The 22950-nt window shown below is 37.0% G+C and overlaps 2 protein-coding genes across 2 annotated transcripts in view; one reads left to right on the top strand and one right to left on the bottom strand.

The window, feature by feature from the left end:
* The first annotated feature begins 1241 nt into the window (after nt 1-1241).
* Nucleotides 1242-16152, top strand: LOC149829237 (uncharacterized). The gene is made up of 14 exons (XM_090017993.1): nt 1242-1406; nt 7316-7419; nt 7540-7594; nt 7773-7861; nt 7992-8016; nt 9743-9781; nt 9855-9972; nt 10190-10350; nt 10422-10788; nt 10909-11042; nt 12236-12464; nt 12605-13003; nt 13081-13161; nt 15408-16152. Exons 2-14 carry the CDS (start codon nt 7342-7344, stop codon nt 15802-15804), a joined length of 2172 nt encoding a protein of 723 aa, XP_089874119.1. The 5' UTR covers nt 1242-1406; nt 7316-7341; the 3' UTR covers nt 15805-16152.
* A 3559-nt stretch (nt 16153-19711) lies between these two features.
* Nucleotides 19712-22950, bottom strand: part of LOC149829236 (protein LIKE EARLY STARVATION, chloroplastic-like) — a 45980-nt gene continuing 42741 nt past the window's right edge. Inside the window, exons 3-4 of the mRNA XM_090017313.1 lie at nt 20934-21130; nt 19712-20208 (exon numbers count right to left, since the gene is read on the bottom strand). Coding sequence (XP_089873439.1) covers nt 19830-20208; nt 20934-21130 — 576 coding nt within the window. The 3' untranslated portion in view covers nt 19712-19829. The remainder of the gene's footprint in view (nt 20209-20933; nt 21131-22950) is intronic.

Below are 22950 nucleotides of genomic sequence, written 5' to 3'. Positions count from 1 at the left end.
AGTCGGATTTGATATCCAACAAAAATCAATTGCCCAAACCCGACCCACATGTTACTCTGGTCGGGTTTGGGTTAGCATTTTTATGTCCACACCCAGATATCTAGGTTCGGGTCAGGTCAGGTAATTGAGATAAACCCGACCCCTTGAGTCCTTTTCCTAGTATGTGCAAGTCTCTATAACGACTAGGGGCGTAACTGGGTCAACTATACCTGACCTGACCTAATTTTAGTAGATCCATGAGTTTGGACAGAATCCAAAACATACCCATAACTAAAATGGGTCGGGTCTTGGGTATTATAAATGAAGACCCAAACCTGCTTAGTCCCGGCCCTTGTTTTATACCCGACCCAAATGGTTCTGCATAATGTAAAACCAAACTGACCCAAACCCAAACCTGTTTTATAATAGAACCGAACCCAAACCCGCTTCATATTCAAATCGACCTGAACCCGAACAGATTATGTACCCAAGCACCCGAACCAAACCCATTGAAACCCAATCCGCTATTGTTTAGAATATTTAATAAGCTTCTCATTTGTTGACATATAATATTTTTAACAAATATCTGATTCCATTAATTAATATATGTTTTGATTGGTGAGTAATTAGGTATAGACTACCCAATCATATCAAGACCCGAGTTGAAATCTGAACCCATTAAGACTCAAACCCATTAACTCATACGGATCTACATTTTTAAGCCATATATCGACACAAACCCAGACTGGAATCAAGATAGGTTAGGTTTGAGTCTAATTCTTATGCCCGATTGAAAAAGGGTCTATTGAAGACCCAACCAGATTCATACCCGAACCCATTAACCCATATGGGTTTACATTTCTAACCATGCCTAAACCTGAATTAGATTAGGTCAGGTTTGTGTCTAAGATTTAAACCCGTTTAGGAATCGGGTCTATAAGGGTCTAACAAGATCCAACATGAACCTGACCCGAACCTACCCAGTTACACCCTTATTAACGGTGTGATCACAAACGAGAAACCATTGCGTCACAAGGTAAAAGATACCGGGTAATCTCAGGGTCGGCTCCGAAGATTCCTGTACGTGGCAAAGCATCATTGGTGGAGTTGATTCTTGGGTATCTTCATTTTCAGTCTGAAATTACTCGATAACAAAGTAGGGCACCCGCACCAGCTCCTATGGTACATGCTCATGCACCACATTAATCTGCTCATTTTCGACGGGGAAGTATAAATACCTTCCTACGTATTTCGCAGTCTAATTTTTTTTTTGGTTCCTTTTTTTCGGGTTCGAGATGAGAGCGTTCGAGTGTTGGGGTTTTTGTTAGGTTTTGCTCCTTTCCAGAGAGAGAGAGAGAGAGAGACGTCGTTTTCGAAACCCTAATTTCTCGATCTGTTTCTTCCTTCATCCACACCATCTAACCCTAGTAAGTATGATCGGAGAAAACCCGACCGTTTTTCTTTGCTTATTTTGTTTTTGCTTTCTGCAAGAAAGTTGAGTTTTCGTCTCTCCCAGTCTTTTTAGAATTCCGTCTCCAAGTTCCTTCCTTTCTGATTCGGTTTTCGTCGTTCTGTTTCTTCAATTTCGGCTTTATCATGCGTTTTTTTTTTGTTATCGATGAAAGATTTGCTCCTTTTTCTTTGTGGATTTTGTGCGTGTGAGAATTAGGTTTCGGTTTTCTTGCCTTTTAAGGGTTTAGTGATCTGCATTTTGTTTCATTGTTGTTTGCGAATGAGTTTATGTGGATTAGGCTATTGCTTGGTTGTTTGGAATATCTTTTGTTGTGCGAATGAGAATTTGAAGATTGAATGGAGTTGTTCGTTGTTGGGGAGGGTTATGTATGGATGAACTATATGTTTTGGTGCTGGTGAGTTGTCTGTTTTTTTTATTTCGTTAGATGCATTTTTCTTGGTTATGAATAGTAGCATAGATGTTAAGTTTGAGCGGGAATATGGTTGGATTGCATCCGTAAAAAATTAAAGGAGAAAACTTGTTGTTTAGTTTTGTATTTTGCAGTTCCCTTTTGTCTTTGCTATGTTATGCATGATTGGAAGACTATGCCAAGCACAGGAAGAGTTGGGATTGGTAAAGAAATGGTTTTCCAGTAGCTGATTTTGTGATAACTGAGAAAATATGTTCAAGTGCACAGTGTATTTATGGTGGTTGTGTGGTGTGCTTGCGAATACGCTCTAGCTGGTCATTCAATCTCCTTTTATTCTTCATCTTTTTGTGTTATTTGCATCATGCAGCATGCTACTTTTATCTTGCATAATCTCTAACCTCTTGAAACACAGTGCTTTTCAACTGAAGTATATGGGAGAAAAAAGCTCTAGGAGTTTCAAAGAAGTGGTTTCAATCCATATAGTCAAAAGCTCTGACTAGGCACCAACTCTTCCACCTAGTCGGTGTAGGTGCAAGTAAAATGCCTAGGCTTTGCAATTCCTAGGTAGGTACCTTAAAAGGTACAAATTTTGCTGACTAGGCACACCCTAGTCGGCAACTAAGCTGACCTTGCCTAGGCACGAGGGCAGTTAAGCCATTTTTTATTATTATTACATGTATTGTGTTATTTTTTGTATATATAATTATATATATGTGCATGTGTTTTTGTGATTTGTTCTGTGAAATGATGGAAACATGCTTCATTAGATATATATATCTGTGTGTGTTTGTGTTACTTTGTTTTTGGGATTTTTTTTCTGTGAAACGATAAAACCATGCACAGTCAATTTTAATTAATTATGTTTTTTTATGTGTATGTTACTTTATTTTTGATGATTTTTTCTATTAAAGGCTCAAAGTGATATATATATATATATATGCGTGTGAGTTTCTGTGTATTTTTCTGTAAGCCTAAAAGCATGTTTAGTATTAGTGTATTACTGATTATGTAATATGTTATTTATATATGTATGTGTTACTGTGATTTTTTATGTGAAAGGCTAAATGTATGATCATTTTGTGTATATATATCTGTTTATGCTATGAATATAACATATATGTATATGTAAAAGGCTGAAAGCACATTTTTTTTATTATACTGAATATGTTATGAATAGTTGAGTGTATATATATGTGTGTGTGTGTACAGTTATATATATGTATATTCTGGTTGTATATATTTTGTGAAATCATGTGTAATTTTGTACTTGCAAGATGAAAATATCTTATTACAAATAAACATATTTTTATGTATATTTTGTATACTTTTTTATTCTTTAATTGGGGTACCGAGTCTACCGACCAGTCTTTTTAGGGGTCTACTGACTTGGCACCACCTAGCGCTTTTGACTACATAGGTTTCATTGGTAGTTGGCAGAACTGAATGCCTTCATTTTATTATTTAGAAGAAGGTTGTCTTTTATCTGCTTTGTTGAAACCATTAATTGGCAGTACCCTCCTGTTTGAGGTTTAAAAAAAAATTGTTTGACAATAAGTGGAGTGGAAAATGGCTGTTTTTAAATGCATGAGGCGTAAGAGGCATTTTTCACCAATATGAATGAGGTGTCAAGCCTCAATATTTTTTTAAGATACTAAATTAAAGCTTATAAAAAAGGTACAACCACTAAAACAGACAAATTTTTTAATTATAAAGTGTAAATAAATAACAATTGAAATTTCTTCACCACATTACATGTTGATCTTTCCTATTTTTATCACTAAAATTCTCTTTGCTTCTTTTTGTTTTTACCATGATTTCTTGAGAGGCCCATGCCTCATATAGGGGCTTAGGCCTCTTTAGGGTAGAGGTGTAAAACTCACTCCCTAGTAAGAGGCATGAGCAGTGTTGTGAAAAGCGTTGAGGCGTAGCGAGGCGCTCCACCAAAATCTTAGGCAACGCATAAAGTTTTTTTTTTAAAAAAACTTAAAAAAACTATAAAAAATATCTAAAATTATAAAAAAATAAAAAAATCTTTATTGATGAAGCAACAACCAACAGGAAATAAAAAATCTCAAATAAATACTGAAAAAATATGAGATTAACATGTAAAAGTAACATTAATGCAACAACTTGATCTATGTAATTATCTAAAAAATAAAACATGGGCATTCATTAAATTAAAAATTAACATTAACAACGAAATGCATCTTAGCATTAACAATACAATGTCATAATTAGAAAATGCATGTTAGCATTAACAACCACATGTTAATATATTTGTCCAAAACTCTTCAGAAGATGGATTCTTTACAATGAATTGTACAAAAACCACCTTAACCCATTGAACTTGAGCAACTGTTATATACACAAGCAACTCTAACCTCTGTCTTTCAAGTGTAAACTCTCTACAAAGCACGATCAAGGATATGAGGAAAACAAAAACTTTGAAAATATCACAAGAAATTAGCAGTTGAATGATCACTGCTCTAAACTTTCGTCACTAAGATAACTGTGATCAGCGAACACCATCTCCAAAGCAGAATTCTTGTCAATTTTTAAATAGAATGTAGATGGGGCAAGCTCATTTAAGGACTGTACGGTCCAAATTCAGAAATCACCAAGGATGAGTTCGGCGGCTATGATCCAACTTACCCCTGGGTCGTGTCTCCTTTTAAGCTATTAATGGAAAATTACACAAGGATGGCCGTGTCTACATGCTTTTTATTGTGTCCATGTAACATAGTTTGTGAGGCTGTGGTCTGGAAGGCCTAAATACTACTTAGGATGGTTCTAGGTTCAATGGCTTCCAATTTTGTAGAGTCAATCTCGGCTAGAGCACCAAGGGAACTTGATGGTCTGTCTGGGTAGCTTGAGCAGGGTTATAGGTGGTCTTACAAGGCTACAAGCTTAGCCGTGTTAATCGGTTGGCTGTTCAACCTGTTGTGGCTTCATTCTGCAAGGGGCCAGAGTCCAGACCTACCCACGGTCTGGCTGTCCCTTCCTTATTTTTGTATAATCCTTTCTTTATTAGCTGTTTGCAGACAAGTGCAAGAATGCAAAAATAAAATCTGGTCTGATATTTCTGTAATTTGTTATAAGTGCTTACTGATGGACTAGGTATGAGTTGATTATGTGTATATTAGTATAATAAAACAACAAATAAACCAATATCCATTTATTTTTCAAATTCTAGGCTGTGTTTTTGTGGCACTCACACAAGCAATCAACTTAATTGTCAAAAGTGCTAGGCTGAGCCTAGGTGAAAGACCTCTAAAAGGCCTAGTCGGGGACTAGGCAGTACCAAAAGAAAAAAACATTGAAAATAAGTAAAAATATTATAATAAATTGTTAAATTTAATTTGGAAATATATGATAATGAAGTACACGTGTGAACTTCAATGAAATATATTGCAAACTTCCTATAATTGCATAACATTGAACATAAACAGTACAATTATGAATAAAACAAATGTTATGAAGCAAATGTAACACAAAAAACAATTATGAATGATGCAAATATAATGTTAAAACAAACAACTAGTGATGAAGCAAATCTAACATAAAACCATTCAATTATGAATGAAGCAAATATAACATATAACCGAACAATTATGAATGAAATAAATATAATATAAATAAGATAGTTAGGAATGACACAAATATACCATAAAACCAGGCAATTGTAATGAAGCAAATATAACATAAAAACAATCAATTAAGAATAAAGTAAATATAATATAAAAAACAGACATTTAGGAATGAAGCAACTATAATATAAAAATTGACAGTTACGAATGAAGCAAAGATACTACTGCAGTGCATGTGTGTGTGTCTGTATGTGAAAAAACTGACTCATCCTTTATAGATTTATATAATTAATCTATATATATATATATAAGTAAGTATAAACTAGTGTGTGTGAAAAAAGATACAGAGAACAGATATATAATTATATATGTGTGAAAAAAGATAAAAAAGCACACACACACAAACACACACACACACACACACACATATATATATATATATATAGCTGTGAAACAAAAGAGAAGAAGAGATGGTGGAGAAAATGAAGAGGAAGAGATAAAAATGAAGAAAAGGAAAAATGTTGCGTACCTCGGGGTGACGGGGTCCATATTCTTCTCGCTCACAATGAACTGAGAGAGAGGGAGAGGCGTGTAGCCTTCCCCCTTTATATTTGCCCTAAAGGGACACAACTTTATTATGTTGACCAGGTTTGGACAGTTCAGATCTGGTCAACACAGTCAAAGAATTAAACAAAAGGGATGCAAATGTCCCTGGTGCCTAGGCGAGCAAAAAGGGCCCCACTGCCTAAATCCATAAGCCCAGGTGGTGGGGCTGCGCCTAGGTGCCACGTAGGACAACTAAGGCAAGCAATGTGGGAATAAGTGGATCAATGTAAGTGGAGCAGGCAGCTGTTTGATGGTGTTTACTGTAATAAAATGAAAATTTATATGAAATATGGATGCTCTTATAGGAGATGGGATCCTTTACACCTATGTCACATATGTAGGGTGTGGGTGCGAGGTTAGGGCACATGGGCCTCTCAGCACAATGAGGAATGACCTAACCTTGCCTGTTTTTTCCCTTTAAAATAGATGGGTGGCCCATGGCATCACCTGCCCTTTCCTTTTAACAGGATGGGTTTGTCCAACATGCTGCCTGTTGATGGTTGTTTGTCCCATCTCAAAAACAATCCAGCTGGGCTGGTCCAGCCTGTTGTACTCCATCAATTGAATCGATGGCTATTTGTATTTAATTCATTATTGAATCAATCCTTTACCAATACTTTTTTCTATTTAGTAAAAAACGATCAATTATTTACTTGTTACTAACAAAGTCTAGACTTGATTCTTCCTTAATCCCTTGTTTCTCCCTAATAGTATCATAGATTGGGGTCAGTCGAGGGGGAATTGAATGCATTCCCTATTACAAGTAAGCTAAATAAATGGAAGTGGAATTTAAAGAATGTAATATTGATATAAGTGATTGTTGTATCTGTCAAGCTATGTCAAATAGGTGCGGGTGCAGATACGGGTGCGGATGCGGCAATGCGGCACTTTAAAAAAACTTGGGTGCGGGGGTGCAGGGAGGGTATATGTATAATTTTTAACAGTTTTAACACTACGTGTGTGCATTTATGTATTTATATCTAATATAGATAAAACTGGACTTGGTTAGGGTTAACTGAATCTACTTTTGGACAGAAATGGACTTCAGTGTGGTTGACTTCACCTGACACAAAAGAATCCGTGTGTGGGTGCGGTGCCCTGTTAGAAGAGTCCGTGTTTAATAATGCTAAAATATGCAATATAGTTGAAATGCTTGACCCTTCTCTTTGTTGCATGTCATTTTGATTATTGTTGCCATTGATGTGTGTTGGTTACTAACTATTCCTTCAATTTTTTGTTTGGTTCCTGTTGTGGATCAAGTTTCATAACCCAGAAATCTATAAAACATGGCTAAGAAAAAGAATCCTCTTGTATTTCTTGATATATCTATCGGTGGAGACCCTGCTGAAAAGATGGTATTTGAGGTATGTCTACAGATGAATATGAATGTTTGGCATGTTCAACTTTTATCCTTAAATTTTCTTTTAAACTCTTTAACATTTTTGTCAATACCAATTGCAATGATTTTATTCTGCTACGTGCAGCTCTTTTCAGATGTTGTTCCAAAGACTGCAGAAAACTTTCGAGCACTTTGTACTGGTATATATCAGCATGTTAAAATTATTTTTTCGTTTGGTTTGGTTTCTTTTGTGGTCTGCTTTCTGCTTATTTCATAGCTATGGAGCTGGCACTTTTTGCTAGTACTATTTTGTTGCTATTTGCTCTTCTACAACAATAGTCCATTTCACGAGGTGGTTGAATATTCATGCTTTAACAGGTGAAAAGGGTATTGGAGCTTCCACTGGAAAAGCCTTAAATTATAAAGGATCTATTTTTCATCGCATCATTAAAGGGTTTATGGCTCAGGTGAGTCCTTGATCTTATGTGTCCTTGGATTTTGTGTAAGTTATCTATGCAATTATTATAGTTTGCATTGGTCACTCCATATTTTTGTTTTTGATTTTTTTTTGACATGTAAACTGTCATCTTTATGCAGGGTGGTGATTTCTCGAAGCGTGATGGTACGCCTTTTTTGCTGAAACAATATTATTTTATGAATTCACATGCTCTTTGTTGTTCTGCAAGTTGCCCTCTGATGTATCAGCTTTCAATTCAGACTTATCTCCGTTAGATCCTTCTATAAGCTTGTTAATTTTATCTTCTCTTACAACAAATTTTAGTAAAGGAATATTATTTTGAATGTGCCAGTTGTGGTCCCTAAGATCATGTAGTAAAGTTATAAATAATGCAGTGAGAGTATCCACAAACACAAGGTTGTTATGCCTTATGCTCGAGCATCTTTATAGGTTGCTTGAAATTATATCTTCTTAGAACTTGATCTCTAAGAGAATGACAATATTACAGTTACATTTCATCCATTGTTGGAATCTCGTTTGATCAGTGTGGAATTGGTAATTTCCTGGTGCCGTCTGTTGCAATATGTTGTCCTTGATACTTTTGTGAAGGCATATCTACATAGTTGTTTTTGTATATTTCTATCAATATTGATCCTTTTTACTTGTATGTAGAATCCTTCTTTTTATTTCATTGGTTGACTGGTTTGCTGTTATAAATCTTTAATTGTTGACTTGTTATATTTTTTATTTTTTTGTATGTGTAAATTTTACACATTGAGATAGTATGATATATCAGAATATGCTTGTTTCCTTTTCTTGTTTAATATTTTTCACTCAGTATCATGTACTGTGTAAGATAGAGGGACGTGGGTATGGGACATGATGTGCACATGCTTGGTACATAAGGATTGTGTAAAATTAGGGTATTGGACATTCTCATGTATTATTGTTATATACATACATTACATATAAACATAAATGCTATATATATAGACATGCATGTATATGTGCATGTTGTTGCAAACTCTTAATATATTAGTAATAAGGTGTGAATGCTAAGTTGAAGCTCTTGAACTACATTTAGAAGACATTATTAAGTCAAAAGGCAAACCCTGTAGTATACAACAAAGAGGATCTACCATTGAGGTGCAATCAGTTTGTCATTTTTTAAGTCAAATTTCTGTGTGTTTGCAATCAAGTCATAGCTTTAATTGGAAGAGAAAAAGATAGAGCGTGCAACTTGTGAAGTCCCATGAAGTCCCATGTAGTTGGGATAAAGCTTGGTGATGATGATGCCACTTGTGAAGTATTCATCCTGTAAACTAACGGATAACTTACCATAGAAACAAAGAAGGCTATGAAGGATAGAACAGTTTATGATGTTACGAAGGCAAAAAATCACAAACCCAATGTATAACTACTCAGCTTGAGAAGAAGAAAGGGGGAAAGAAGAAAGATTACTTCCATAAATACAGTGTTCATCACAGTTATCTCACAATTGATGGCTGCATGTAATTCATGTGAATTGGTTATGCAAATGTCTTGCTGTCCATAAGGCTAGTGTAGCTAAATATTTAATTTTAAAGCTTCTGCTGAAGGTTGTATTTGCATTCATGCGAGTTGTGCATCATCTGTCTAGGTTGATGGTTTCCTGCTATTTTATTTTATTGTTTTTCCCATTGGATAGACATTGCACTACATAATTATGACTTTTGTTGCATTCCTTGGAATGTGGCTGAAATTATTTGTTTGTGCTCATCCCTTTCTCTTTTTTCTTACTGTCAGTCTCTGATGTATTTAACTCATTGATTCATTCAGTATTTTTTACTGTATCTCTAGAATAATTGTATTAAGTTACGGGCAAAGTTAAGTTTATTTATATGTGCTGCAGGAACTGGTGGGGAGAGTATCTTTGGTGGAAAATTTGCTGGTATGTGCATCTTTTGCTTTTAATTTTTGAACACTTAATCCAGGTATTTGCATTGATCCAGTCTTTTCTGCAGATGAGAACTTCAAGCTGCATCATGATGGACCTGGTGTCTTGGCTATGGCAAATGCTGGTCGAGACACAAACGGATCTCAATTTTTTATCACCTTCAAGGCTGCACATCATCTTGATGGGTACTGTTTCTTCTCCAACCTATCTATTGGTTTATCATTCAACTTGTTTCATATGTTTTGGTAAGAATTTTTCATATTTAGCTGCTGTCTGACATGTCTTTTTCTACATCTTAGTAGAGTAATATCAAGCCTGGATGATCTCTTCCATTGATTATTATTATCTTGTTTCTAGGATTGACTTAATTTTCTGATTTCATCTGGTGTTGATTTCTTGCAGTAAACATGTTGTGTTTGGAAAGCTTTTACAAGGAATGGATGTTTTGAAGAAAATTGAACATGTAGCTACAGATCAAGGGAGGCCAACTATGCCTGTAAAGATCGTTAATTGTGGTGAATACTTGGAAAATAAGACACAAGGTGCTGCTTTAAAAGAGAAAGGTATTAATTTAACATCCTCCTCGAGCCTATGTTGCATTATCATGGTCCTGATGTGTTTATGTTTCCCGCAGATAAGAAAAAATCCAAAAAATCAAAAGCTACAAAGGATTCCTCTTCTGAAGATGATAGTAATGAAGAAAGAGGAAGGGGAAAACGTAGGAGGTCTTACAGGGACAAACGAAAGAAGAGGAGGAGGAGACACTACTCTTCTGATTCAGATAGTTCTGATGATAGTGATTCTGACTCATATTCTTCAGATACTGAATCTGATTCATACACATCTTCATCAGATATTAGCTCTTCCAGTGATGACAGGCGTAGGAGGAGAAAGAGATCTTCAAAAAAAGACAAACATAGGCGAGGGAAAAGAAAGAGGGACAGGCGCCGTGAGAAACGCCGAAGGCGGCGTGATAGAAGGTCCAAGCGCAAGTCCAAATGGTCTGTTCTATTTTGTATAGTACATGTCTTTTTTCTTTGCAACTATTTTTTCTGATACGCTTCTTGCCTGCTATGCTTCTTGATTAATGGAGATTTGTTCATCTGTAATGCTGCTTTCAGGAGTTCAGAAAGTCATAGCGACTCCGACAGTGAGAGTGCTAGTGGAAGCAGCACTGACAATGAAGCAGATGCTCGAGGTCCTGCTAGAAAAGCCAAGGCTTTATCACAGGCAGCAGATTCACCTCGTGTTGATGGTATGTTCATGTCCTATAATTTATAATTCGAACTCTTTCTATATTTGTCTGTATAGGTAGTCAACATGCTGGATTGGACAATTATCTGCTATTCTTGGTGGATGCAAGAAGCATTTAGTGTGCCTGTTTGAGTTGCAATTTTATGACCATTATCTGGAGAATCATTGCCTGGGAATTCTTTGATTCTTCAGGGTCATCTGCTTGGTGATCCTGGGCACTCAATTCTGAAGAATCTGTAAGATTTTGGGGATCACATTTTTGCATGTGGGAAGGGAAATCTTAAGGTACCTCAATTTCAAGAATCACAAACGGAGTTTCATGTCAATAAACTTTTGCATGACTTATGATGCTAATCTTTTGATAAATGCTTAGGACCCATTTGGTTTTAGGATTTTGAAGCAGGTTGTAGTTATTCTAGATTCTTTGATGGATTCTGTATTCTTGTAATCCTCTTGGAGAATTACCTTGCTCTCAGTTGACTGAGTTTTGCAACTTGCAACCATGTGCGAAATTCTAGTATAATTAATCTCAGGGTTAACCTGATGGTTTGGATCTTTCTGTTTGCCTGCCCAAATATTTGGTGGTGACACTCTAGTGCCTTCTTCCCTCGCATTTCGGATATGTCACCTGGGTATGGGTATGGAGGGTACGACACAGTAATTCCAAAAATCGTGTGTACGGGGACACAGCTATATATATATATATTAAATATTGCATAAATACAAAATAAATTCAAAATTAACTAAATATAATCTAAATATACATGTTATATCTAAAATATATATTATATACTGAAAATATAATTATAAATTAAATACAAACTTGTATTTACGGAGGGTAAAATGGCGTGTCCGGAGAGCAAAATGGAGTGTCCAGGTAACATAGGTTTTATAACTCAACTAATTGGGTTGGGTATTCAAATCGGCTAATTCTAAATATCCTTTCCACGCATGAGAAAAAAACATTCTAGTTCCAATGATTTGATTCCTAGAATTATAATTTGGTAGTTTGGATTGGTTACACATATCACTCCATATGCTTGCAATAGCCCAAACATCTATGACTGGTCCAAATTGTTATTATATCTGAATTTCATATGGCTAGCAACTAATTACTTGCGATAGAAACCCTTGATAGGTCATGACATTCTATCGTGAATAACTCAGATCGACATGACTTCTTCTTTCTGGTAGGAAAGGAGTCTCAATCACCTGTACGCAATAGAGAAACGGAGGTTGACCATCAAAAGAAAGAGGAAGCAAAGGTTACACACGAGAATGTTTCACAAGAGGAAGGAGAATTTTCCCGAGAGAATGGTGAACTACCAGATAATGGGTATGCTGCGGAAGACAAACTGGAAGTTAAATCTGACAAAGTTGTTGACAGGCGGTCTAATTCAGATGATAACTCAAGCAAATCAAGGTTTTCATCCTTCATTGGATGGTGAAATTTTTAAAAGTAGTTATTGTGCGTCTGTTTTAGACCATGACCGTGCTTGTGCATGTTTATGTGCACACATATACATGCTGTAGAATGTTGATCACCATGTTCCCTCAATACAGGAGCCTAACACCAAGTGCAAAAAGGAGCAGAAGCATGAGCCCAAAACGCATAAGCAAGAGCCCTAGTCGCAGCTTGAGTCCCCAAATAAGTCCCAGGAAGAGTCCACAGTCACGAAGTGCAAGTAGGAGTCCCGTGAAACCTGCTAGCCGGGGGAATCACAGGGGTTATTCAAGAAGTCCAGTGAGGAGCAGGAGCCCTGTGAGAAAAGCCCCTACACCTGCTTCAAACCATGGCCGGAGCTTGTCAAGAAGCGCTTCCCCAGATGGCTCTCCAAAACGCATTAGGAGAGGCCGTGGCTTTAGTGAGCGCTACTCTTATGCACGTAGGTACCGGACTCCTTCACCAGATCGTTCTCCTGTACGGTACCGTTACAGAGCTCAAGAGAGGGCGAGGGACAGGTATGCAAGCAATCAACCTCTCTGTTAGATATTTATGTCATGACATGGACAATTGATGTGGAGTTGTATGTTTACAGGTACTCTAGCTACAGGAATTATTCTGAGCGTTCACCTCCAAGACGGTACCGAAGCCCACCAAGAGGCAGAACACCTCCCAGGTCCTGTGTGTGTGTGTGTGTGTGTGGTTCTGTCGCCGACACTTTCTTCCCCAAGTATTGTTGAAATAGTAATGATAGGGTTCTCTCGGAGCACCTACTCCCACCTAATCGAAGCTTTGGATTTTCAAATTTCTTTAACTTTTTTTGTTGATCAGACCCTATAGATATATGATCTATAAGCAATATTTAGTAGAAAACAAACTTTGGATCATGTGATTATAGCATACATGTAGGTTTTTAAGACCTTTAAAAATCAATGGCTTACAATGTAGCAAAATTTCATGACTTAAAAATTTCTATTTTTATGTCAAAAAAACATGATCCTAAGCATGATTCCTATCAAATAAACTATGTTGAATACATCTATAGGGTCTGATTGAACAGATGCAACCTACAATTATGATTTCTAGTATGTGGGAATAGGTGCTCCCGGAGCACGAAGCATTACTCTTGTTGAAATTGTATGGAGTGCACTGAGGGTTCTTTCAATAGTTTTATGAATGTCATCATCCTTTAAGAATTAGGGGCAAAGAACTTGGTGAATTTACTAACATATCCCCCAAAACCCATTGACATTAATATTAGACACATGATCATGTGTGGGGTTGTGTGATGCTGGAAATTGGTGGGGTGTTGGTGTTGGTATCTACCATACAGGTTTCCAGCCTCACCATTGCTGAAAATTGTTTGATGCCTTCCCTATTATGTCTAGAGTTTTTATCTTTAATCCTCTCTGGCAGCGTTTGCATACAGAGTAGGCTAAATGTGCCTGCTACTCTTTGCAAACTAAAAATTTCAGTTATGAACACCTAAGATTAAACAGAGAATGCACACCACAGGCCTGCTCCACTTGGGGCAGATACGGCTTGCATCAACGTGACCTTTCTATGAAAGGAGGAGCACTTTGGTAGTTTCCTTTCATTGTGAGGTTGGAAGCTGTAAAAGCCGGTGCTGGCTGTCACCAATCAACCTTATTTCTGCCATCGCTGATGGGATGTCATGGTCCAATCATCTAATTGTTTTACATGAGCAACATACAACAATTTACTGCTTGCTTGCACTGATCTTTTTTAAACCACTTTTTTTTGCCATGTACTGCACTACTTGTAGCAGTATATAAGATTGTGTGCAGTGTTATCAAAAACGCGCCTTGAGGCGCAAAAGGCGCGCCGCGGCCCTCTGTGCCTCAAGGTGCAAGCTTGAGGCGCAAAAAAAAAACATTTTTTACAACAAGATTTCTGAGACATAATCAACAAAGTTTTTTAGGTTAATCTCATATATTTTCCAGTTTTTTCAGTTATGTAATAAGTTTCTTAGTATATTACTATAGTTTAACTTTTGTTTGTTAATCTCATATATTTTTCAGTTATTTTAGTCATGTAATTAGTTTCTTAATATATTTTAACTTTTGTTGGTTAATCTCATATATTTTTCAGTTATGTAATCAGTTTTTAGTTACTTTTATATGTTAATCTCACATGTTTTAGAATAATCTCATATATTTTAACTTTTGTAGGTTATTCTGATATATTTTTCAGTTATTTTAGTTATGTAATCAGTTTCTTAGTACATTTTAACTTTTTTTGGTTAATCTCATATATTTTCCAGTTATATAATCAGTTTTTTAGTTACTTTTATATGTTAATCTCTTATTTTTTAGAATAATCTCATATATTTTAACTTTTGTTGGTTAATCTCATATATTTTCCAGTTATGTAATTGGTTTCTTAGTATATTTTATCTTTTGTTGGTTAATATCATATATTTTCCAGTTATGTAATTATTTTTAGTTACTTTTATATGTTAATCTCATATTTTTTAGAATAATCGCATATATTTTAACTTTTGTTGGTTAATCTCATATATCATATATTTTTCAGTTATTTCAGTTATGTAATCAGTTTCTTAGTATATTTTAACTTTTTTTGGTTAATCTCATATATTTTTCAATTATATAATCAGTTTTTAGTTACTTTTATATGTTAATCTCATATTTTATAGTATTTATTTGAGATTTTCTATTTCTTATTGGTTGTTATTTCATCAATAAAGCTTTTCTTTATTTATTTGTATTTTTAGATATTTTTTAATAATTTTTTTAAAGTTTTCAAAAAAAAAATGAGGCTTACGCCTCGCCTCGTTTTTTGGTGGAGCGCCTCGCTACTCCTCAACGCTTTTCACAACACTGATCGTGTGGCTATTGGTTCTGATGTTTTATCTCCTGCATGTTTATTTTCCTCATGCAGATACAGGAGCAGGAGGAGCCGGAGTAGGAGCCGTAGCATTGCACGCAGTCCGGTGGGTTATCGGGGCCGTGCTAAGGACCACAGCCGAAGTCCTGTTCAGTGCCGCAGTCCAATAGATGAACGGCCTGCCATTAGTGATAAGCTGCGATCCCGTCTTGGTGCTAGAGGTGGGAGCCATCCTTCAGACAGGGTGAGATCTGTTTCAAGGAGCAGGAGCATGTCTGCATCAGGATCTTCTCCGGATGCAGGGCCACGCAGCCGTGATAGCAAAGGGAAGTCTAGGTCTCCACCATCCAGAAATAATCGATCTCCCAGCCGATCTAGATCAATCTCTCCAGCCGGAAACAAGGGCTTGGTTTCTTATGGCGATGGAAGCCCAGATAATGGGGCCAGGTAGTTTTAGTGGGTTTGAGAAGCTATTTGGTGATGATTTCAGATACCATTAGCTTTTTTTCCGGCTTTATTTTGTGAGTAGTTGGGTAGAGTAGGTACTTATATTGCCTTCCCCATTTTCTCCTCTCCTCTTCTTTCTGAACTCACTCCTTATTAGAATGTAGATAGACCTGTATGAAAATAACTTTTTGTTGTGGGTTTTCCTTTTCCAGTGATTGCTTTGGTCTTCCTCTTTTAGGGGGTGCTGTTTGACAAGTTAATGCTCCATTGTCTGTTGTCCTGACTCCTTCCCTGCAAAGGGAGACAGAAAAGTTCGCGGTGTTTGCTTAGCTTTATTATCATTATCAGTTCATTATATGTGGGTTATCATGTTTGTAATATTGTTAGCGCCAGGTATTGCCATGCGTGCACGAGCGTAAGGGCACCTCAGAAACAAGAGAAGTTTTTGGAGAGCTTTATATTTTTAGACCCATGGGATTTAATCTTTCTTTTTTCCGTTTTCATTTCAAATTTCGAATCATGTTCTGTTCTACAAGAGTTTGGATTGTTGGGGCTAGGACATCCAACATAACGACTTCAATTGAAAAGAGGTCTGTCTTAAACGTGAATGGTTGAATCATATGTTTGGCTTGTGAAAGGTAATAATTCAGAAGCAATGGTCATACGAGAATAGAAACAAAAATGATGCATGGATGTGACGAGGGTGAAATGAAACCCTCTCGAGGGATAAGATATTTCGCGAAAATATGACAAAACCTTTAGGCTCTGCCTTGGTACCTTGAATCTGAAATGTATGTGGTTTACCCCCAGCGCTCTCATGCTCAGGTTTTTTTAGTGTAGTGATGTTGCCAAAACACTGCATTTGCAATGAAGTTGGCGGCCTTGACACCATTCACATGAGAATGCTTTTGGCAACTCTGTCCATCCCTACATTTTATATTACAACTATCGGCGCCACATGTTTGGTACCAACAGTTAGTGCAAGTCACCTTGTGTTGGTTGAGACGTTTCAAGTTCAAAACCCAATGGTACGAGTTGTATAACTGGTGGGGGATCTGCCTAACCCCAGCTTGCCTTTCAAAAAAACACACACACATGGAAATGGAGTTTTCATCTCAATTCAAGGCTCCCAAACGGAGCTGGAAACCTTCTTTTGAGGGATACAAATAAACAAGTTACTAGTATAATGTATTGCATTCGTTGGAATAATGTCCTTTGATTGTCCCATCCCTCCTATCTGTCTGTGTGACATCCAATACGTTTTTACTTGATAAGCTAGGCTTGTCCTTTAGGATAGATGCTTCAACATGCGCACGCTTGTGAGTTTGTGCATTAGCGGCACATAATGCCCCAAATTTTGTAATTGGAGGAAAAACTTTTTAAGTTAAACCACTTGTGTACAATTGTTAATAAATCAACCACGCTGAACACAATCGTGGGATGAAATTGTTCAGATAAAAACAGCATGCGTGCTGACTCTGTGAAAGAGTATGGGATAGTCTTGTGTGTGTCCATATATATATATATATAGAAATAAAAAACTTTGTAGCTGCGCAATCCTTAAGTGCCTAGCTACAGTGGAATCACACTGGTCGTCTATCACAACTGTGATGGACGGCCAGCAAGGGAAAATAGCAAAAAAAACTCACAAAAAAGTTTTTTGTGAGTTTATGAATTAGCCGGTGCTTTTGAAGTGACGCTATTACCACCCAGGGGACACACATCTTTTTGAAGGCTTTTAGAGGTGGTTTTGAGTGCCGCTAAAGGTCTCAGCGAAACTGGGACCTTTAGCAGGTTTTAGAACCGCACTAAAGCCTTTTTTGCATAATTTTTTATGCTTTTCAGCAATTTTTTTTACAGAAAAAATGCTGAGCATCCATCACACTCCTGATGAACACTCAGCAAAACTCCACTGGTAGCTGCACTTCTATGGATTACGCAGCTACTGGTCACTATATATATATATATATATATATATATATATATATGAGAACGAAGATCCTGCCCGCTTTTTTGTTAGGTCACGATTAGGATCCTCCAAAAATCATAGTTTTAGGTAGAGGATCTTCGTTCTCGTGTATATATATATATATATATATATATATATATATATATATATATATATATATATATATATATATATATATATATATATATATATATATAATACAGAGAGAGAGAGAGAGGAGGGGTGGGGGTAATTGACAGGAATTATCAACTAGGTCAATAACCACCATCCTATTAAATCTAACACTGTGGATGTGTTCAGCATGGTGCAGGGATTACATCTTGCAGCATGTTCTTTTGAAATAAAATCATAAATTTTTTTGTTAATAATGATCGGTTAAATTTTATTACCTTTAACAATCCTTCGTATACGTCTTAATGGCGTAACTTAAAAATTACTAAATAAACTATGTAGATCATATCTATTCAGTTTTCTTTTATCATCCAATCATTTGATTCGTGGTGACTCCTGGGGGCAAGGGATAAGCCCACGCTACCAGGACAGCGACAGTAAATATGGTAGGCAGAGCCGCGGCTATGTCTCTGATCCTGTGGACGGTTTCTCCGTTTAAATATTAAAAAAAAAAACAATCATTTGTTAGATGGTCCAAGATAGATGCAAATGGAGGGAAGTCATTCGACAAATTATTCTTGTTGACTGCCAATATTCTAAAAAAATCTTTAGATTTGATATTCCACTAAAAAACCAAATGGTGCAACCCTAGGTTAGTTGTGTTTGGCTTGTTTACACCATTACGTTTTGCACATTTATCAGTGTCAACATATCACTGCGGAATTAGCCCACATAACTTATGCATACACCAACATCAAACAGGCAAGCTTGGTTCCAAGACCAACTTGTTAGGTTTTTGACACAAATGATAGTTCTTATCACATGCCTGATCATTAATTTTGAGTGGCGGCATCTAAGCAGGCAGTCTTCTAAGATCAAGCCAGTATCAACACCATCGAATGCTTACTACAATGCTGCAGAGCTAGATGGAAATGAGTGCGGATCAGGTCAGGGGTTAGGGTCCCTTGGTGCCAAACGGTACCAATCACCTTGCTCTAGATACTGTTCATCTAGAGCATCGACAGTTCTGAATAATTTTATGGGGTCCCATTTGAGGCATTAGGAATCTAGCAATGGTGGTTTGACACCATTCATCGCCATGGATGAAACAGTCAGGGACTCGGGTAGATCCGACGTGATCGGAACTCGATGGAAATAGCCCAGTTGATACAGATATATCTATGTAGAATGGCAATCCTATCGGCAGTAGAGCACAATCTGGGTTATATATGCCATGTCTGTTAACAAACAGGCTAATAGTTTGCCATGACAGATTTAGACTAAACAGGCTGGTTCTGTAAGGCCCATGGAGATGAATCAAACAGGAGAAGGCCTTAAGCCTGACAATCTAGGCCTCCACAGGCCAGCTAGTAGTAAATGAGGCTAGCCACTGGGTCCGCGATAGAGCAGCATTTTTGGCCTAAATCTTAGGGCCAAATTGGCCAAAAACAAACACAGCCTGCTAGGCCATGGGACCAACATGTCCATTTTGAACCCTTAACCAGCATAAAACTGAACTGGTGATTTGAAGAAAAAAAAAAACAATTGAGATACAAAATTTGACAGTGTATACATGCTTGCCAATATAGTGCCCTTTGTGTTCAACTTACAATACCACACTGTATCATTGTCAAGTTGTAAGAAAAAGTATTGCTAGATTCAATGACCAACGCCATTACAAGTATATTTGACAAGGCTATTCCTGGATTCATCATAGACATATTCAATTTGGCATATTGATATTCTTTTGAATCTTGGCAAATGTTTGCCACTAGGCATATTTGAAAATCACAGTATTGTAGGCCTATTTGATGGTCTTGTATGCATGTTATAATACCAAATAATCTTTGCATGCCACACATCTCTACAAAAATCTAAAATGATCAGAACATATCAGAAACAAAAACCAACATGTGGGGAAATTGAATAGAGGCATATTTTTCTGCAGCTTAGAGCTCAGTCCTCTTTGGCTTTTGCACTTCCCTCAACTGCTGAGAATTCTCATAGCAATGGTGAAACCCATAATGGGGGTGCCTCTCATACCAGGTGTCTTGCTGCACATGAGTGTCCCAGTGCTCGCCGCTGCTGCTCTTTCCATATTTGTGCACCCAACCAGAGCCATTGTGCTTTTCACCCCATGTGCGGTTCCAGCGTTCTCCATATGCTCCCTGCCACCATGTCTCTCCTTGCTTCACCCCATGCCAGTTCTCATCAAATGACTCATCCCACTTGTCACCCCATTTTGTCCATGCATCATCCTCTGATCTTTCAGCCCATTTGTCTGTGTATTTCATGCTGCTGCCCTTACCATCATATTTCTCTCCCCACCTGCTCAAGGATAAACAATAAGGGGAAGGAAAAAACATGCATGTCTTCAAACATCTGTAGGAAAGTATTTGTTCTTTAATCATTATAATAAATAAAGCAATTTTATACATGAACATTGGCCTATAATCATTATAACACTAAAGTGATCTTCTAAAATGACACCAGCATGCAGACACTCTTAAGCATTTTAGAATTATAACTGTTAAGAACCTTTCAGGCATTTTGCTGCCATCACAGGAGTAGGAGTTCCTTCACGTACCTACAGAGCTCAGCAATTTTGTTTCTAAATTCATGTACTCGTAAATCACAAATATCTCTTAACCCATAGTTCATCCTCTTTCACTCAGTTGACCAAATCACCCATTTTTCTTATATAACATTCTGCAAGTGTTGTAGACTGGCAAGTTACTTTTTCTTTCCTAATCTGAATGACATGAACGAGGGGCATTGAGATAGGCATCCATCTATCTTGTTTAGATGAACTAAGCAGCTTCAAAGATGGTGCAGCCCACTACTGGATGTGAGAGCGTCATTACACCCTTCTTCAGAAAACTAAGCAATAAGACAACGTTGAAATCTTTTTTTTAATTCTCTGTGTGCTTGAACATTGAGAGATTAATCATGAGGAAACATGAAAGAAATAGGGGGAAAATATAGGGAAACAAGAAATGCATGCAGAAAGGAATTGTCCCTTGAGACAGACCCACTGATCACAAATATCATACCTCTCATGCCAAACATGAGCATGACCAGCCTCCAAGGGTGTAGTTGGGTCTATGCAGCACCACTTATGAGCCCACTTCTCAGCATAACCTGAAGCATCATAGTGCTCCCACCATTTCTCTTGCCACTCTTCATTTTTGCCATTCTTACCCCATTTATCTGCACTCTTCTCAATATTCAGAAGCCCAGTTTTGAGATCCTGCCAATGTTTATGCTCACCAACATTAGAATGTAAACTTGGGATGCATCACTTATTTTCCATGGTGCTATTGTTTATTCCCATTAAAGTCTTGAGCATAGCACCAAAATAGTATTTAAGAAGACAATACCAGCATTTTGGATATGAACTGAAACTAATGGAAACCAACAGATGGGATACGAGGGTTTTGACCTCGGTGGAAGCTGCATACGACACATAGACAGGTGCATGGCGTAACATGGAGGAGGCAAGGCAACTCACTGCTTACAAACTTAGGAAAGATCAGAAGTCATCAACTTCTAATATAGTGAAACTTTGACATTGAAAAAAATGCTCATAAGCAGGCTAGATTGCAATAGTATCCAAGTTGCTTGAGGTTTTTTATGTTTTCAAAGAACAATAGACTGATACAAAATCGCTTATGTGATATGTGAACGCAACAAGAAATACACAAGAATCTCAAACATAACAAAAATTTCACAAGAATCCCACGTGTATATGTTAAAATACATGTAATTCATATATATATATATATATTTATATATATATATATGTCTAAAATACCCGATAGGGGTATTTTAGTCATTTCACAAGTACCCAATAGGGGTACTTGTTTTCCTTCTTTTATTTTCCTTTTTGTTTTTTGTATTTTATATTTTTTATTTTATGTTTTTTTTGCTCACACAAAGGGGCCTCACCATGGAGTCGATGGGCCCCCAACGGTCACATTTGTGACCGTTGGGGGCTCCCAACGACTACATGGGGAGCCCCTAGGTGGCTCTCCTTTTAAGGCCTTTTGGCCATCCCCCCTCTCCTTCTTTTGTGTATAAATAGGGGTGAACCCCTCTTGTATTTTTCACTTAAGAGAGCTCTCTCTCTCTTTTCAATAAGAGACTTTTATATTTTTATGTTGTGTTGTCTCTTGTGGGTTTGGGTGTTAGCCCTTTTGTTTGTTCATTAGTGGATGTTGTAAGTGCTTAATACACTCTTTGCTTTTCCGCATATTTCATTACATGGTATCAGAGCCTTGTTTATGCTCTTCTTCTTAATATAGCTAGTCGTGTAGCTATATTTTGTTCTTGTTGTATCTCTCTTCATTTACCCTCTTGTGAGTGTTTGAAATGGAAGGAGAACAAAAGATTGATCTCTCCTTCAAGCTCAATGGCTCCAACTACATGATTTGGGCCGTCGCCATGGAGAACAACCTCAAAGGTAAAAAACTTTGGGGATACGTTATGGGCACCATTCCGGAACCACAACTCCAACTAACTAAGATGGATGGTGATCAAGAAAAAGCTCTTGAAGGAATTGCCCGCACGAAGTCCATTGAAGATCACCAATCTAAAGTGGAAGATTGGGAAAGCAAGCATGCCAAGATTCTTGCTTGGTTCATGAACAATGTGGAGCTCAAGATTTGCGCCAACATTGCCAAGTTTCGGATGGCGAATGAAGCATGGTTCTTTATGAAAGGTATTGTTAAAATGTACCCATCAATTGTTGTAATTAGACATATTTTATATATATAAAAGATGATACATATACATATATGGTATATATGTATATGTATCCTCCTATTTATATATATAAAATATATATTTTCCTTTTGTTTAGCCGTAGGGGTATTTTAGTCTTTTCTTCTGTTTTACGCACATTCACTTTATGAATGTGATTGTAATTTATTTTCTTTTTCTTTTTCTTTTATTTTTTATTTCTTTTTTCTCAAGTACCAAAAGGTACCTTGGGGGGCCCACTCAAATAGACGTTGGCCCCCTTCCAACGGTCACATTTGTGACCGTTGGAGGGGCTCCAACGTCTATGAG

The sequence above is a fragment of the Nuphar pumila genome, chromosome 9 (genome assembly GCF_984573655.1).
Source record: "Nuphar pumila chromosome 9, dmNupPumi1.hap1.1, whole genome shotgun sequence".
NCBI classification, from domain to species: domain Eukaryota; kingdom Viridiplantae; phylum Streptophyta; class Magnoliopsida; order Nymphaeales; family Nymphaeaceae; genus Nuphar; species Nuphar pumila.
Note: the sequence above shows the minus strand (reverse complement) of the source record. Positions and strands in the feature narration are given on the sequence as shown.